The sequence below is a fragment of the Zootoca vivipara genome, chromosome 7 (genome assembly GCF_965207765.1).
Source record: "Zootoca vivipara chromosome 7, rZooViv2.hap1.1, whole genome shotgun sequence".
Taxonomy (NCBI): Eukaryota; Metazoa; Chordata; class Lepidosauria; order Squamata; family Lacertidae; genus Zootoca; species Zootoca vivipara.
In genome coordinates, this window is record NC_142590.1 from 47,579,059 (window position 1) to 47,597,735 (window position 18,677).

Here is an 18,677-nt window from a genome sequence, read left to right on the forward strand (position 1 = left end):
AATTACTTGCCAAAACCAGGACAGTTGTGACAAAATTTTAAACTGTGCCTGTTGATACCAAGAAGCTGTGTTCTAATATGCTCCAGCATTCCTCAATCAGATCTGTTGTATCACTTCGCAGAATTCAATATCCTCACAATAAAAAGAAAGTTCTGAATCACTTAAAATCTAAGTATGACTATCTCTTCACATTCAATGACCTTCCTATATATATTCCATGTAGGAAAAGGCATGATCAAATGACGAGCATCTGCTTGTTTCTAGGTAGGCACACAACACCAAGTGTGCATTTTCACATGACTGCATTGATTTTAATACAGAAAAGTAGACCATATAGAAAGTCATGTGTGAAGCAGCCCTTTGAGCCAGTACTTTAATTTACCCAACAGAAATATCCGCATTTATTATTAGGAACAATGGGTGGTATCAAACTAGTCATACTTGGTAGGCCCACTGAAATCAACAGACTTAAGTCAGTCATGATTAACTTAAGTCCATTGATTTACCAGTAAATGAGTTTATTCTCAGAACTACTAAGTTGGATACCACCCAAAAGGTTGACTGCTCAACAATTTGCAGATTTAAAAAAAGGAAATCAGAAATCAACTAAAAGTGACATTAAATGACAAGTTTGAATTAGTACTCAGGCATCCTGGAAGTCATTGCACTTTGGGTAAAAGTGAGTTAGTAAGAGATATATCAGTTACCTAAGGACTTGGAAGGCTACAATATAATGAGAAAAGCCTAAAAGCAGTAAACCCAGCTCCCTAGAATTACAATTTAGTTTGACCTCTTAAAATCCCTTACCTGTTTAAGTGTTTTAAACAGCAGTTTGCCTTGGGAACACATAATTTGTGGAACACAATCGTTGCATCCGTGTGTTGATAAGCACCTGCTGCCTAGCAGTCATCCTGCGTGAATACAGGACAGTGCTAGTGTTCTTTATCCACAATAGGTTAAATATTTCAAGGCAACCAGAGCAAGCTTGCATTTCAAGATGTCTTCCATCTGCATGTCAAATGGCAACTAGTTAATTCTAAGACAGAATGGCAAACATATGCGGTTTCTGCAGCCACGGTGCAGGTGCAGCACTGTTCGCTTCCTCTTGACCTCTGGTGGTGTGACGTCAACCATGCCCCGAAGTCTCCTGCAGCAAAGAGTTGTACTCCTGCACAGTGGGAACAGCTTTCCAAAGCTCAAGGTCCCCAAATGCAGGGACACATTTTTCAAAGTGTCACCACTTTTTTCCTCCTCTCATCATCTGTACTACAAACTACAAGTTTGCAGTGGTACCTAGGAAACGATCACGGTTGCATGCACATCCAAGGTGTGTAGACAATTTGCTTCAAAACTGGTCAAGAGCACCAATACCAATGGTACAGGTTTTAATGACAGCATTCTAGCTCTCAGGAACTCTTCATCCATTCAGAACTACACCCAGGACTGCACAACTCTGGTGAAAAGCCCCTGGATGCGGAGGAGCTCTTTCAAGTGTGTCTGGAAACGCGCTATCCCTTAAAAAATTTTGAGTTACTTTTTCTTTTTTTCCAATTTGGTGAAAAGGTTTCTATGCGCAAGATGCAAAGCAATTTCAAACTTTCTTCAAACTAAAATCAGAACTAAGGCCAAACAAGTTAGGTGAACAAAACAAATCAAGAACTTAAAATTCAGGAACTCCAGCTCTTCAAAATCAATGAAGTCCCAGATTTGTACACTGTTCTGAGACTTAAGATGCTTTCCCTGCTTCTTGCATGCCAGCAACAGCACCATTTCCTCGTAAAGATGAGGAGATAGCAGCCATTGATCCCCATTCACTGTAAACAATGGGACACAGCAACACAACAGACTAGATTCTTCAGATCTGATACAACAGGATGGTCAATATCAATGCGTAGGTCTCCCTGCTTCTTGTCTGAGACCCACAACTATCAGATCGAGGAGGAGGAGGAGCGGCAGCAGCAGCGGCGGCAGCAGCAGCAGCAAAATACCCCCACAGCTGCAAACAAAGGGGTCAAAGGTTTGTTGTCAATTCATTTCCAGGCAGAAAAACCACTTTCCTCAAAAGAAACAATTTATTTAGAATGAAACAAAATTAGCTCGACTGTGAGCGCATGTTTTGAGTGACAGCTAGTTTAAGCTGTGTGAGCCATAAAAAGGTTTTTTTCCTTTACTTTTGCAGAAATCTTGTGTACACAGCACAAAGCAAAGAGGTCAATTTTCCACTTAAAACACGGGCATTGGCATCACAATAGCAGATACACAACTTTTTTTAAGCTGCCATTTTAGTAAAATGCACAAATACTAAACAGATAAGCTTTCTTCCACGAGGCCCATGTAAATTCCACACAAGCCAGAGCTTTTCTTCGCAAAGGTCCATTAGAGCTTGGAATCCCTTGTTGTCTTCGGCAGTTCAACAGCCTTGCTTTCAGGAGGAAAGAAGAGGTTATTCAGTACAAGTGTTTACAACAGAGTTGTCCTCTCCCTACATTAACAGATAATTTATAGAACTACAAGGCTTTTCCTGAATATTCTAGGGGAAGTCTGAAAGCACCAATCACCCTTCACTGGCACAAAACTTTTGAAATGAATTAACATCTATATATAGATGCACAATGAATAGCCCAGGGGTTTTACAACGTAAAATACAGTTTGAAGTTATTCAACTGAACTGGTAAAAAAGGTAAAAACCCAGGAGGAAAATCAAGTCACACAATTTCACTTTTTCAAAAAGGCAACTCAAACAAGAACATGAAAGTTAACTGTTCTGTTTGTATGTGTATTTTCTCACTTTACTGCATATTACCAGCAGCAAGCTCACTAACTGCAGGAAAGAGGGGAAGCCAATGATATACATCAAATTCCACCAAATTACATCTGCACCCCTCCCCGGTTTTTCTAAAGTATTGCAGTTTGGTCAAATACAACTGGAAATGTTTACATTCCATGACACATCTGGAGTATCTATTCTTATCTACACAAAATAAATGGAAGCCAGGGTAAATTACTACACATCTTATTTTTACATTGATTTCTTCACTTCTAATTATTCAAATTTTATCAAGTGCCCAAGTATAGTTCCTGAATACACTTTAGTGGTAACCTCTAGCTTTTCCATTTAACCATCTAATTCCATGAGGTTTTTCCATGCACCTTTTCACTCTAAATCATGGCCACGCTCCAGCTGCTTGCTTAAGACACCCAAATAAGTTATTTCTTTTGCCTATTATACTCCTAGGGAAGTGATCCACACTGAAGATTGCTTTAAAAATGCTATAATCTTGCCTCCACTTCCATTGCTCCCATTTGGACTGCCCATGTAGGAAGCCATTCTACAGAACACAGAAGTGGATCTCACAATAATGAGGTAGCCTTAAATTCATGCCATGTTGCCAGCCAACAGCAGTCTTTATGCTGAACTTTCAAGCATGCAGTCACTGGCTAACAGCCAAACCGCTGTTTAAAGTTTCCAATTGTTAAAAAAAAAAAGTATTAATGGCAATATGCCACTTAAAGGTTTTTCCCCAAGCAACAAAAAGTGGCTATTAAATGATCTATCAGAAAAAGATAATTCTCCATTCTAACGCAATACACTGTAATGAATGAAAACAGTTGTGAATATATGCACCAATCAAGTGTGCTTCGCTCATACTGAAGCTCCATAATGCCATATACAGAGAAACTAACTCTGATCTGTTGTGTATAAGTGGCATTAAATGCAACATTTGCTAGTGCTGAACTCTTACCCAGATGGCTCAAACGGATAATCACTCTGCTATGCACACTCAAAAGTAAATACAGCCCCCAAACTTGTATTTAGATTTTATGGCGGTTTTAACTAAGTGCTGTGACATTTAATGTTGCTTGTCATTTATTTTACCCTACAAAGGGCTCCTAAAATGCTAGGTTTCCTTTTCTAGTTAACAAATGAACCAGATTTTTTACTTAAAAAAAAAATCTAAGTAAGGATTTGGAAATTGAAATTGCCCATTTCACATAACCTTAACATACTTCAAGTCATGAAGATAAGCAGCAATGAACATAATTTGTTTCCATTTTCAAAGAGGAAAACCCCCATGGTGTTGAGTTTTTCTGACACCAGTTGTCAGTGGCTTGCTAGTAAGCAAGACTATTCATACAATTTATTGCAAATTCAAGTTCTGTAGGGCTTTTCTCAAAAGTGAGCACTGCATATTGGAGAAATGGTACTATTGTTCACAAGTATAAAGGTTTTGAAGGGTTACATAGGTGGCCTTCCATAAATGACTCAGAAGTCTAACATAGAGATCAAGCTGTTACAAAAACCGCAAGAGAATCCATTCTATATGCCACCAGTGCTTGACAAGTGCAGTAACATGGATAACTCAGCAACAGTCATGTTATGCACCAACTGGCAACATAGGCCTATCTTACTGAGACTTCGTCTGGAAGCAGAGAATATATGAAACAACTCCCTACACAATTCTCATTAAAAGTAAGGAAAGTGGCTAGATTTTGCATGCACATTGAAGGGCTCTTCAGCCCACAGTTCAAGGTTTTCTTCCTTTATTACAGGACAGCAGACATTTTCAGTGTGTGCTGGTGGTTATTTGAAATTTGCAATTACTCATCAATGGGGTTTAGGGTGCTAAAGCTGTTTTTCTTAAAAAGTGAAAGGATTGACTGATTTCAGAAATGAGGCTTCACTCTAAAAAGTGACTTTAACGTGCTTCTCAATTTAAGCTTACAATGAGCAACATGTCACCTTTCAAAGAATGTAAACCTTTATACCTGGGCAAAACCATTTTACACCAAGTGGAAAACAGCACTCTTCATTACTCAGAGGCTGGTACAATGCCTTAGAGGGTTAATAAAATGTTTGAATGAAAAGATTAGAAAAATGAAGCCACATGTCTGAACTACTTCCCCCTATCTATATCAGGATGTTTTTGTGGAGTTTAAAAAACCTCATTTCCCCAAAAAACAAATTATGTTCTTTGAATAAACTGAACTGCTTCCCCAACACTTGGAAACACAAGACTGCAAAAATGTCAAGATTAAAACAGTGCAATCCAGACTATAAAACCTTGCATAATGCCCATATTTACCTGAAAGTAACTACCAGGTAGCATTCATTTCTATTTTCATGGCTATAAAATGATATTGAAATGGTTATGTGGCGGAACTTTTTACAAAAGTTAAGTGCCATCTCTGAAAATTATATTTCCAAGTTACATTTTGGAATTCACTGTCCCTAACACAATTAGCAAAGGGCAATAACAAAAATGCAAGTAATCACAGTTGTCTTAAAAGCACCTGCTTCTTACATACTGAAGTGCAAGATGTTCATGGATTATAGCAACGCTCTTGGTTCTTTATCATGTATCACAACTATAACCCCAAATGAGTAAGATTCAAAAGTTCACCTGTGTACACATTCTTTGTGTGCATGCACTTCTATGAACTTGGCAACAAAACTAATACCCAGTGAAAGAAGCCTAGTGTACCACAAAAGATAAAGTATCATCTGCCTTGGGGAAAATCAATCCTGAATCAATTCAAACTCAGATGTTATTTTCAGGTTCTTGATGGAGGGATTATTTTGATTTCAAGGCTACAAGCCCAAGGCCTTCACTGGACCATACGGCTCACAATGGGCATTTGCTTTAGGCATGTGATTCTGTATGAGCCACAAATGTTTTAAATCTGGCCATTTAGATTTGTAAATGTAGGGATGTTTTTATGTCTACTTTAAAGTTATGAAATGAAAGAGGACAAGAAGTTAAAGGGTATTTTTAAAAAGGGGGGGGGAAGAAAGAAATACGCTTGTTCTGGGATTCATATTTTAGTTGAAGCAGACCTTCCATTCCTGCTACCTGCACATCAGCAAGACAGTCATGGTAGCCTAGCCATACTAAAGAACAGCTAACAAGTCTGCCTTCTAGAGAGTTTATAGAAAACTGAGGGGAGGTAAGATTAACTACATATCTAATTAAAAATTATACTTGGGGAAGTGGCTAAGGCTTATCGCATAGCACCTGGCAGACACTGGAACAGAGGGGAGGGGGGCTGTGTAAAGCAGCAGGAGAGAGCATAGAAAGTATTAGGGCTTTAAGATGCACCACGGACAATGATCATGACCAAATAGTCATCCTCTGATTTAGCCAGGGCCTTGGCTGTAGAATCCAGGAACTGCTGAGAAAAATCACAGGGTGGGAAAGCATGCAAGACCCCGCTGTTTTCTTTGTCTTTATTGCCCCCTACTGGGAGGCTTATCACCCCAGCTGCCTGTTTTTGTTTAAGATAGGACACCAGGTTTCTGAGCGGCCGCTGTGTAGAGGTGGTGTTAGCTTCACCAGCCCCAGATGAGGCACGGTTGTCTGTGGTACCAGGCACAGCCAGGAGAATAGCATATCCATTGGGCCCTGCCACTTTGATACGACGGGTAACTTCATCCAGCTTGGGCTGGTCCAAACGGAGGCGCTGTGTGATCTTTAGCTGGGCCACTTTGCCACCAGTTGCTCCTTCCACCAGGAGACTGCTGGCCACACTCAGATCCCCTTGAAGTAGGTGCATGTTAGACGGAAAGTTGCTGTTCTTCAATAGAAGCATTCCTTGCCAGGCGAGGCATAGTTTGGGGGATGACCCAGACTTTGAGGTTCCATCCTGCTGTTGTTGCTTTTGAGGTGGAGGTTTCAACCTAGATCCTCCACCACTGCTGCCTTCGGATGCATGCTCATCCTTTTTAGCTGGACTCTTGCATTCTTGGGTGGTAGCAGTGGTAAGTGTGCGATGCTTTCGTTCCCTTTCAGAGCTTTTGCGGTCACGCTTCTCACTCTGGCTTCGCTCCAAGCTACCCCTGCGTGGCTCTCGGATGGGTGAAGGGCGCTCCAGTAACAGTAAACGAGAGGTTGGTCGTTCTGCATCACTACTATAGCGGTCTCTGCCCATACTTGGCTCAGGACTACGATCTTGTGGAGAGGCTGCAGCAGGACAGTGACGTTTGCGAGATGAAGATGATCGTTCACTATCCGGAGAACGATCCAAATGCCGCCCCCCATCCTCCACTAGCCTTCGCTTCCTGGGTAGATCCCTACTGCTTATGACTAACTCCCTTTCCCCACGAGTTCTTTCTAGAGACCAACCATCTCGCCGACGTTCCAAACTTTCTAGTGTATCATAAACAGTTGCTCTGCTCCCCCTGTCCCGAACTGGAGGTGGGGGAGGCACCCACTCCGTCTCAGGATAGAGATCTCTGTCACGATCGCCATACACTAGGGGTGGAGTCCTATCCCGAGCACCTCGGAGTGGATCAGACGGGGCTCCACGATGTGCCCCAAAGGCAGATGTCTCTGCTACCAGATCATAGTGAGGAGGGGGTGGGAGTGGCAATGTCTGCAAATAAGGTTGCTGATAACGATGCTCAGTGTCAGCAAAGTCCACCCGGAGACGGCGGTCTTGCCCACCCAAAGGAAAACCACGCATGTGGCTACAAGCAGCTTGTGCAGCATCCAAGCTCTCATACTGGATGTAAGCCCATGAGTCACCTTTACGATAGTCAATGGTGCGAATAGTGCCAAAACGGTCAAACTCCCTGGCAAGAGCAGCCAATGGTACCCAAGGCCCCAGACCACCCACCCAAAGTCGTGTGGTTGGGGTGGCCTTACCATAGCCAATTTTGATAGGGTTACGCAGCAGCACTTTACCGGACATAGCAATTTTAGCCCGGTGGGCCATATCCAAGTTTTCAAACTTGAGAAATCCATAGGTGCTAGTTTGACCTCGGGATGACCGCTTGATGTCCACCTCAGTGATAACCCCAAAGCGGTCAAAACCTCGACGTAGATCCGATTCAGTCACCGATATGTCCAGATTGCCGAGGAACAGGGTACGATTGGCTCTCTGGTCATCTTCGGGGCTAATCTCTTCCTCGCTGGCTGTTCCAGTGCCACCAACCCCACGAAATGCAGCTGCCGCCACCCCGGCAACTCGATCCAGACTGTAAGCGGGCCTCACACGGTCATAGAAGCCCCCATAATCTCGTTCTCTTTCCAATTCCCTAGGCAGAGGTGGTGGCGGTGGTGGCAAGCGGCCGAGGGCAAGCTGCTGTAGCCTGAAGTCTCTGTACCCCAAGCCAGCTCCTCCACCAGCAGGAGAAAGCGCCCTCTGAGTAGCCCCAGTCGAGGGGTGCCTGATAGCTGCAGGCGCCGCACCTGCTACACCCACCGCTGCGGCTCCGTAGGGAGATTCCTTGTCCAAAAGGGCAGGAGAACGGCTGGCGCGACGCCGGCCGCTCCCCCCTCCGCTGCTGCTCCCCACGTAGACAGCCTCGATCTTCAGCGGCCGGTCGTAGAGAACCAGGCGGCCGCGAGCATGCTTGGCAGCTCGGGCGTCCTCGGGGCGCCGGAAATTGACGAAGGCCACCCGCTCGTCGCCAGCGCCGGTGCCGGGCGGCAGGCGGCTGATTTTGACACTTACGTCCCCGAAGCGCTTGAACTCGTGGAAGAGCCCGTCCTCGATTGCCTCGTCGCTCAGCGCAGAGCCCAACTCGCTGATCTTCAGCGTCTTGTACTCACTGCTGCTGCCGGAGTCGGAGGGGGGCGCCCGGGAATCGCCGCCGCCGCCGCGGCTGCCACGCGAGGACGATTCCGCGTTCTTGCTGCTGCTACTGTTGCTGTAGCCGTGGCGGCTGCTGCTCCCGCCGCCCCCGGAGCTGCCCACCGTGGCGGAGTCATACTCGCGGCTGCTGGCCCGGCTGGCCTTTTCCAAGTGAAGGCTCCGCCGACTGCTGCCACCGCCGCCACCCTCGCCAGAGCCGCCGCCGCTCGCCGACTTCCCGCCGCCGTTGCTTGGCTTCTTACTGCTCCGCTCGCTCCGCGCCGAAGAGGAGTCCTCGCCGCCCCGGGACCGTTTGGCCTTGGCAGGGGAACGCTCCTTGCCCTTCATGGCGGCGAGCGCCAGCAAGAGGGAATCGCGCGCCGAGTATCGCGCCTCACGCACCCGCCGCCATCTTGGAACACTCCTGCACACGGCAACTCCGCCCACTTCGCATCCATTGGACGACTTAACCGAGGTCCGTCATTCTCATTGCACAAAAAGTGTGTCAGCGTGAGGCGAGGGAAAGGGGAAAATCAACCCAGAGCCCCGGAAGCGGAAACCCTCCTTCTTAAATAGCGCTCATCATCCCATTAGACGAGGCGGCAGTCACTCCGAGGGTCCGTGAGCTCCGCTGAACTGCGGCGGCAGGAGAGTCACACCATAGGTCGGCTATGGAGAGGGTACGAGCAGGAGCTGGGATTGGGTTGGACAAAAATCCTGTCAGTCGTCTTTATTTCTCCCTCCGTCACAGCCCGAGTCGCCCAAGCATTCATTGGCCATTTTCTTCGAATCCGGGCTCCTGTCTCTCCCTGTTCTTATTAGCGCGGGACCGGGCGGGGCGGGGAGGTCTCGCGCTGCAACTTTGATTTGATTGGATGTTGGCGATGCCCAACTCGACCGTTTCAACTGGCGGCTGGGATTCAGTAGCTGTCTGCTCATTGGTCTGTCGACGATTGTCGCTAGAGATGAGGCGCGGCCTTGCTCGTTTGATTTGGCTGAGGCGCGAAGGCCAGGAGGCGTTGGTGGTTCCGCTGGGAAAAGCTCGGAGCCTGGCGTTTCCCGTACACAGTGTTTCCTTCATCGTCACCGGCCTTCGTCCCTCAGAACTCGCCCTGCCTCCGTTGCAGAAATCCCGCCCAGAGTCCCGCACTGATAAAACGTTCATAAAAACCTCTCGGCCTTGGCTCCGATAGTATATAAGACGTTAAGGACAGTAAAAACACCGTAACATAAATATACGTTCAGTACTTCGAAATAATAAACGCTAACTTTGAAAGTCCAAACGAATAAAAATTTTTTGCCTAGGTCCTAAAGCCCACCACTAGTTCCGCAACTGGGGAGGACTCTTCTGTGGTACCCAGATCCTAAACCTCCATGCAGTCCTAGCGACAGCTGCAGCTCCCTCTCTCTTTTTTTGCCGAACATTTTAAATAGGCTGCTTCATGCAGTAACTGGTACAGTTTTCACAAGCCCTGGTGTGCGTGCCAGGAGCAGGAGCAGCCCAAGATATTTTGACACCCGAGGCGAACCTCTCTGCCAGGGAAGAAGAATGGCTGAGTGAAAGTTCACATCAGGAACAAGAAGGGGAAAAAGATGTATGTTATGTACTGCTGATTGGTCCGCAAGCAGTACAGTACATAACAATCTACAACAGGATATGCTGCCCCTGTGGATCCTGCTGCCCCTGTGGATCCTGCTGCCCAAGGTCCCTGGTCAGTAGTGGTAGATTCATTACCCCCACATGCAATTCCTGGAAAGGGGAGGGCTCAGTAATAATTATTATTATTATTATTATTATTATTATTTATACCCCACCCATCTGGGTGGGTTTCCCCAGCCACTCTGGGCGGCTTCCAACAGAAAAATGAAATAAAATAATCTACAAACATTAAAAGCCTCCCTAAACAGGGCTGCCTTCAGATGTCTTCTAAAAATCTGGTAGCTGTTTTTCTACAGTGATCTAGGCTGCTTGCACCAATAAAATGCACCTCCTGAGATGCACAGGCAGCACAGAGATCACTGAAGACCACATTTGAAATTGGGCAGGAATTTTCCATCCATGCAATATACACAATATTGGCCGGTAATAACCTTAGTTTTCAGGAGCAATTGTACCGTTCAAAAATAATCCATATAATCTACAGTGTGGTCCTATATGTATACTTAGAAGTAAGCCCCATTGAGCTTAGTGGAACTTACCCCCAAGTAACTGTATAAGATGGTACGCAAAGAGGAGTATCAAAATATTTCCTGGCAGATTTACTAACTTCTCTGTCACACCGTTTGGCATTATTCGTAGCAGGGAAAACCTGATACAAAAAAAATAACGTACTGTTTATGGATTCATAAATCCGTATAAATACCAACTCACCCTGGAAATGCAACAAATCCTAACACTTTGATGCATCTTTAAGATGCCTGGGGAGGAGTCAAGTGATTATTGCCTGCAATAAGTCCCACTGAACACAGTGGGACTTAGATAAGATTGTCTTGTTAGAATGGCCAGATGCAAAGGAGGTCAGGGATCAAATGTGTAGCTTCTCCCTCTTGTACACAAGTATTAAAGATGCAGGTGCCCTGTCTTCTTTTGTATCTGACCATACATAAAACACTCCTTACATTCTGAATACAGTGGAAGCTGTTAATAGTAATTAGGTAGAGTCAGGGATTTTATATAATTCGTAAAAATAATTCTTACTTGGCTTTTTAAGGATTCCTAGACTTCCTACTTGGCTTTTTAAGGATTCCTAGACAATGTGTATCAAATTAAATAAAGAATTTATAACATCCAAAAAGTGTTCAAACAGAATTCATGTTTGTTCAGCTTTAATTTAGTTCTAATTCAGGCTAGTGGGTTCTTTCTTTAGTAAAGGTTTTAAAGCAGAAAAAGAAGCAAAAATAGGTGAATAAATTATACTGTTTGCTGTCTTGAGCCTTTTTTATTGATTAAAAAAATACATTGTGCATAATGTATTTGCTGTATTAAAACTCGCTGTCTATGAAAGTTCATTTCATCTTAAATGTCTTCTGTCTGTGTATATGCAGGAGCAAGCCCCAAAAGTGTTAATAACACCCAGGAGCAACTCTCATTGAGCTCAGTCTCAATACACAAGCTGCACTGAAATTAGTGGGAGGTGTGGAAGAGTTCTACCATAGTGACAATAATTTCTTACAAGATCTGGTTCATTTCAATGAGATTTCCATAGGAAAATTTCCTGGCAGATGGATAGCTTGAGAATCATGTTCTGTCCAGTGATTATCTCGATCATGATAATCTGTGAAAAGAAAAAAGGAACAGTTTACCTAGAAAAAGCTATTTCTGCCAGTATCATAATGCTCTTATATAAATCTATGGTGCAAGCACATGTTCAATTCTGGTTGCTCCATCTCAAAAAACAGCTGGAAAAAATTATAAGGGAGTTAGAGCAATTTTGCTAGGAGGAATGGCCAGTACACTGGGTAGGGGGTTGTTTAGGAAAAAAAGTGGGAGAGGGTATGAGGGAGATTTAGGAAATTATGTGAAGTGTGGAGATGGGGAACAAAATCTCCTGTAATACCAGAACCAAGGATAATCTAATGAAACTGATTAGCAGTACTGTAGTTAAGGGCACACTATATGTGTGTGTACTGTATATATGTATCCCCCCCCATCTTTCAGATACAAACCCTTCTAAGATGGCATACAAGTAACGAAGATACTTCAATAAAACCACAGCAATGATTTTGGAATATAATACTTTACTAGGATCCTTTCCAAAGGGCATGTGGTAGCAGGGGCGTAGCTAGCGTACCTTTTATCACTTCAGTAGATTCACAAGTTGCAGCCTCTCAGAAAAGGTGGAACTAGCATCAGATATTCATGCTTTTTTTTTACTTCCAGACTAGACTAAGCTTCTGGCCATGTCTGCTCTTGGTATTGTATTTAGAAGTAGAAATACAGTAGAAATACTTCATTGTCACCGTACCACTTGTTTACAGTGAGATTAAATGAGCCCCCTTCCCCCTCCCTCCCCCACAATCTCTCAGTCCTTGTTACACTCTGTGCCCGAACATCAGCCGCAATGTTGCTGTCTTCCGTTCAGCAGCCTCACAGCCCATGGATAGGAACTGTTCTTTATCCTGGTTACAGGTAGGTAGCCGTGTTGGTCTGGATCGAAGTAAAAAAAAAAAAAAATTCCTTCAGTAGCACCTTAAAGACCAACTAAGTTTTTATTTTGGTATGAGCTTTCGTGTGCATGCACACTTCTTCAGATACCTGTTTATCCTGTTGGTGTGGCTTATCATGCTTCTTTATCTCCTGCCCAAGGGCAGGAGATTTAAAAGGTGCTGTCCAGGGTGTGAGTCATCCCTGAGAATGTTCCTTGCTCTTCTGAGGCAAAGGTCTCCCGCGATAACATCTAGCAGACTCAGGGGACAGCCCGCGATGTTGCATGCTGTCTTGACCACCCACCGTAGGGACTCTGTCCATGGCTGTCAAACCAGCATACCACACCGTGATGCAGTATGAGAGAACACTTTCTATTGTGGGCAGATAGAAGGAAATCATCGGTTGCTGTCCAACCTTGTTCTTTCGCAAGACCCTAAGGAAATGAAGTCTCTGTTGGGCCTTCCTAACCACCTGGGCTGTATTGACCTTCCAAGTTAGGTCTTCTCTAAGATGGACTTCCAGGTATTCAAAGGAAGAGTCTCTCTCCACACAGCCCCCCCCCCGATATACAACGGGGCTAGCTCCCCCCTCTTCCTCCAAAAGTCCAACACCATCTCCTTTGTCTTTCCAATGTTTAGGTGCAGATTGTTCTCTGAGCACCATGTGGATACATTTTTGAACCTCCTCCCTGTACACAGATTTGCCTCTGCCTGTAATTAAACCCATTATAGTCTCATCAGCAAACTTAATAATTGCAGTAGATGGGTCAGATGAAATGCAATCATATGTATACAATGAATACAGGTATGGACTTAGCACGCATCCCTGTGGAGTGCCAGTGCTGAGCTTCAGGGAGGTAGATGTAACAGGTCCAATCTTCACTGATCTCTTTATACTTCTTAGTGTGACCCCCTTCTTCTGCCCCCAGCAGAGGAATGGGAAGAGGTGGAGGGTGAGAGTGATAGTGATGGGGACATATTGCACCTTCTGTTATGCCTCCTAGCCTTGTGTTTGCTGTGCATTTTAGTCCCCCCCTGCCTGCAGATGGAGGAACAGGAGGGACTGCAGGATTGACAAGGACCCTAATGGGAGTCTCTACTACTGGTGTTATGGGAGAGGTCCTCGCCCCTTGTGCCTCCTGAGCCACTATGCCCTCATCAAATGCTTTTACCTGGGTGGATTTTGTCCATCAACACTCCTAGCTTGCCGGGATGAAATGGGGGGCAGGGAAACAGGCTGTATCCTTGAGATAGAGAGGCCTGAAAGGCTGAATTTCGCCCCCAGGCCAGAGGTTCCCCAATCCTGTTCTAGCCCCTGCACTGTTTAATAACGGTGTTAAGTTGCCTAGTTCAGTATTAACTGGTATGTGTATTGTAGCCTTGTGTATTTAAGCTGATGTCTGTGGCTGTGATTGGTGAATGGTGACATCTGTTTACCGGACCTGGTCATATGGAGGGGAAACGTCCAAGTGAAATACATGAGAAATTTCCATCCAAGCATAGAAGTTTCACCCATTGTAGAAATTGGATGCAAATCTCCTTTGGGGGCTAAATGCAAGTATGTTTAGCTTAGCTGTAAAGTGAATTGGGCTACAAAGTTTACACTGAAATATTACACTGAATTAGTCCGATATGTATTAATCTTAGAAAATAAGAGCTAATAACTTCATATTTCAATATAGGTTACTTTCATGTGGATAAAGATTTACGAGTCTGTGTGGGAGACAGGCAGAAGAACATACTCAGTTAGACTGGGTGTCATAGAAACGAATTAATGGTTTGCATGAATCTATTTTCAAATCACATTGACAGAGCCTCCATTAATTTCTATTTTGAGCAGCTTTACTGGGTTTGGAGAAGGATGACATAGCAGAAAAGCATACACAACTAGCTTTGATCTTAATGGGATTTAGACCAGATTGTCATCAGCTGTAACCTATCTTTCTACATCACTGAATACAGTATTACTGTATACAGCATTACTGAATATTATGCTGGATCTGTCAAAGGCTCAACCATTTTCCTCACCCCCATTTCTTTTTTTAAGTTTAACATTCAAATGTACCTAAAGTCTTGAGAGATGCAAAATGACCATTTTATTACTAGAAAGGCTTCTAGAGTAAGTTTCTTTACATTCACAAGGAAGGTGATTATGCAACGTTTTATACAATTGCAAATTATTATTATAAAAAATATTTATCTAGGATATCCTTTGTCAAAATCACATTTAAAAATATTTTCAGTCCAGTGTCACATTGTGTTGGTTTTGTTTCTGAGAAGAGCCATTCCGCAGATACCGGGAAAGAGCAGAGAATACTATCAGGGGCAGCATTAGCAAGTCTGGTGTACTTCAGCAGTCAGAAAACCATTGGTAAAGTCCAAGTGCAAAGATTACTGAGCAATCCTTTACTTACATCATGCCAGGAGTGGAGATTTGCTGCCTCTGTGTCACAGGACAGCCCCCATATCCAATGTATGTTCTATCCAATGCAGGTTCCCTGGTGTGTGATGGGGGCAAGCCTTGCAGAATGTAGGATGCAGTTAGGTGTTGAAGAAGAGAGGCTGGATGAGGGGAGAGGGCAATGAGATCTGCTCAGCCCATCAGGTAAAATAGGAAGGGGCGGTCACATGGGTTGCCAGCAGTGGGCCAAAAAGATTAATTGGCCCATGCAGGAGCCAGGCTTTTGATCCATGCAGCAATCCTGATTGGGTCAGGTATGCCTGATTGTTGAAAGGACCTAACCACTTTCCCTAATTTGAGATAATAACCTAGATTAAATCCTGGGTCATCCTGAGCATACGTCACAAGCTGCTCCACCTGGCTGGGGTCCCTCCTACAACCCTTGCCCTTCAGGAATCTATGACTGGATGACTGGGGTAGACAATTGCACCATGATATGTTATGTACCAGAGGGACGCGGTGGCGCTGTGGGTTAAACCACAGAGCCTAGGGCTTGCTGATCAGAAGGTCGGCAGTTCGAATCCCTGTGACGGGGTGAGCTCCCGTTGCTTGGTCCCAGCTCCTGCCAACCTAGCAGTTCGAAAGCACGTCAAAATGCAAGTAGATAAATAGGAACCGCTACAGCGGGAAGGTAAACGGCGTTTCCATGTGCTGCTCTGGTTTGCCAGAAGCGGCTTTGTCATGCTGGCCACATGACCTGGAAGCTATACGCCGGCTCCCTCGGCCAATAACGTGAGATGAGCGCCACAACCCCAGAGTCTGTCACGACTGGACCTAGTGGTCAGGGGTCCATTTACCTTTACCTTTATGTTATTTACAGTATTGGAACAGCTATGCTTTTTCTTTGGCACTGAATCCCCAGCAGAGGGCAGAAACCGTGTAGGAATTTCCCTGTTGCTTTTCTAAATGTGCTTTTCCATCTGTGGTTGACCTTAGATAATAGTAATAAGAGCCTCCAGAAACAGAACTGTAAAATCTATTGAAATGTCTCATCTCACCGGAGTAATTCTGCCTAATTGTACCAATCCCAGCTCAGTCAAATGACGACTGGTGGTGCCGAGTTTTAATAAATAATGAGAGACCCATTAATGCAATCATTGGCCACTTTCTTCTAGTGTTCTGAGTCTAATGGACAAAAGTTGAGGAAAGTGGCAGAACAGGCAGCACTAGGCAATTGAGTACTCATTGAACCGGAAAGATGGCAGAAGTTCCTTCCTTTCCTAGAAGCTGTTGATAATTAGATTTTTTTAATTAAAAAAAATCCATACCACAATTTGTCAAAAGATTGCACAGCAGTCTAAAATATATTGGGATGGCGTTGCGAATGAAGTGCTAAAATTCATTCCCTCTCTTTAAACACTTTTTCGCCCAAAACCCCCCAATGACTCTTTATTGAAGTCTGTACTATTAGCTCTGTTACAGTTGTTAACCACAGAAGCAGTAGTTTGACCCAATAGCTCTTCATATTGAGAGAAACAAGGAGGTATTCCGTGGTCCCTGGTGCCCATTGAGGCTAGTAGGGCAGAACACAGGTAGCCCAACAGTAATTTTGAGCCAGAGCCAATGACAGGTAGTGCCAATTCTAGTTTTGCCCCTGCTGAGTTCTATAATGCCAAGACGGATGCTAAGAAGGAAGAAATGAACAGGTAGGGCCGTCCCACCCCCACCCCCAACAGGATGCAAGTAAAAAGGCAGGCAGGTAGGGTCTGGCTAAGGGGAGACTGAGGTTGATTAGTGGAGCACTGTCCCATTTGCCTTAAAGGACCAGCCTTCCCCACTGGTATGCAGTTGTGGCTGTTGGCTATTGGGACCACCTGGGCCAAAAACAGTAGGTGAAGCCAGAAGTCAAATGCAGGCAGGGGCAACTAATTCCCCCTCTTCCTTACTGAAGGCAGACTGAGGCTGATGCAACGGTGCTCCATTCTCCTTAGTGGACCTGCCTCTACATGTGGCATTGACAGGGGTCTTCATTGCATTGCCAAACCACTTCAAATCTCATTTGCAATGCAGACAGATATAGGTCCAATAGAAATTCAATTTAAGCAACAATGATGAACTGATCTCTTGCTCAAATTTCACTCTTTCCAGATTTCTCCTACTAAAAACCTTTATAGTAATGCTGCCTTTGTGCCAACGCTTTAAAGTTGGAGCATTAATTGCCCTTCCTTTCTTATATGACTTTTCTCTTCATTGTTATAGTAAATTAGGAACTACTTGGGCTGGTATTAGAAAATGTTGTGAATACTCATGCTAGAATTGTTTTAACAGTGCCAATTAAGCCTTGACCAAAAGCACCGGTTTATTTTTCAGAATTAAAAGGGTTTTTTATATTTAAAAAATCCTGATAGATTGCATGAAAAATACCCTATCATTTTTCTGGCAAGGCACCAGTACTACTAATGTCCCAGTTTAATTGTATTGCCTTAAATGAGCCTTTTTCTGGAGAGGTAGATAAGTTTATTGCTCCCCACCCCCATTCATATATCAATTTTACATTGATCCCTGCCAAGCTTTTGTCTACAGTGAAGAATATTTCTATCATAGAGCGCTCTGAAGGTAACCGTTTGGCATTAATTGCTTCCTGATTTTCTTGTATTCGCTATTAATTTTATGTTTTATTGTGTTCTGGCTATTGTGCTCAGAATGTTTTCTCATTGAAATGATGGGAAATTATAGGGCTAATAGAATAGGCAAGTCATGTAGATTCACACCTTGTGCTGAGGTAGAAGTTCTATATTGGAAACAGAAAATCAGGTGCAATCATATGCATGGTTACACAACAGTAAGTCCCACTCATCGCAATGTGACATAAGAGTACAGTGATACCAGTTCCTTGGTTCTCGAATTTAATCTGTTCCAGGAGTCCGTTTGACTCTCGAAACAGTTCAAAAACCAAGGCGCAGCTTCCGATTGGCTGCAGGAGCCTCCTGCACTCAATTGGAAGCCACGGAAGCCGCATCAGACATTTGGCTTCTGAAAAACGTTCGCAAATCGGAACGCTAACTTCCAGGTTTGTGGTGTTTGGGAGCCAATTTGGGAGTCAAGCCGTTCGACTACCATGGTGCCACTGTATATAATATTGTAGCTGGAGGCACATCCAGCAAATACACTTACCTAAGAAGAGTCTGGCTGGATGAGATCAAAGTCACATCTAGTTCAGCATCTTGTTCACAGTGGTCAAACATTTCTCTATGCAAAGCTCACAAGTAGGGCCACGATCTCACTCTAGGAGTTTGATGGCATTTGATCAGATAATAAAGTCTACATACCCAGATACCCCAACTGTGATAGTACTGATGCCCCAAACTGTAGGGCATCTGGGATTGCCTTGAGTTTCCAGGGATGTATCTTATCTATGCAGACCTAGGCCTGCACATTTGCAGGAAATTCCTCCATCAAGTTATGTAGGTCCTTCTGGTACTCCTCATCTGAGTATGAGGACAAGGGGACTATAAGATGTGCTTTTGGAGAGTTACTTCTCAGACACTCGTATGTA

At 44.3% G+C, this 18,677-nt stretch overlaps 1 protein-coding gene across 1 annotated transcript; it reads right to left on the reverse strand.

The window, feature by feature from the left end:
* Positions 1–2,053: 2,053 nt before the first annotated feature.
* On the reverse strand, positions 2,054–11,831 carry RBM15 (RNA binding motif protein 15). Its single transcript, XM_088674127.1, has one exon. The coding sequence runs from the start codon at positions 8,920–8,922 to the stop codon at positions 6,088–6,090; it is 2,835 nt and encodes a 944-aa protein (XP_088530253.1). The 5' UTR covers positions 8,923–11,831; the 3' UTR covers positions 2,054–6,087.
* Between the last annotated feature and the right edge of the window lie 6,846 nt (positions 11,832–18,677).

Coding starts and splice junctions, on each gene's coding strand:
- RBM15 (XM_088674127.1), bottom strand. CDS start 8,922: ATGAAGGGCAAGGAGCGTTCCCCTGCCAAGGCCAAACGGTCCCGGGGC.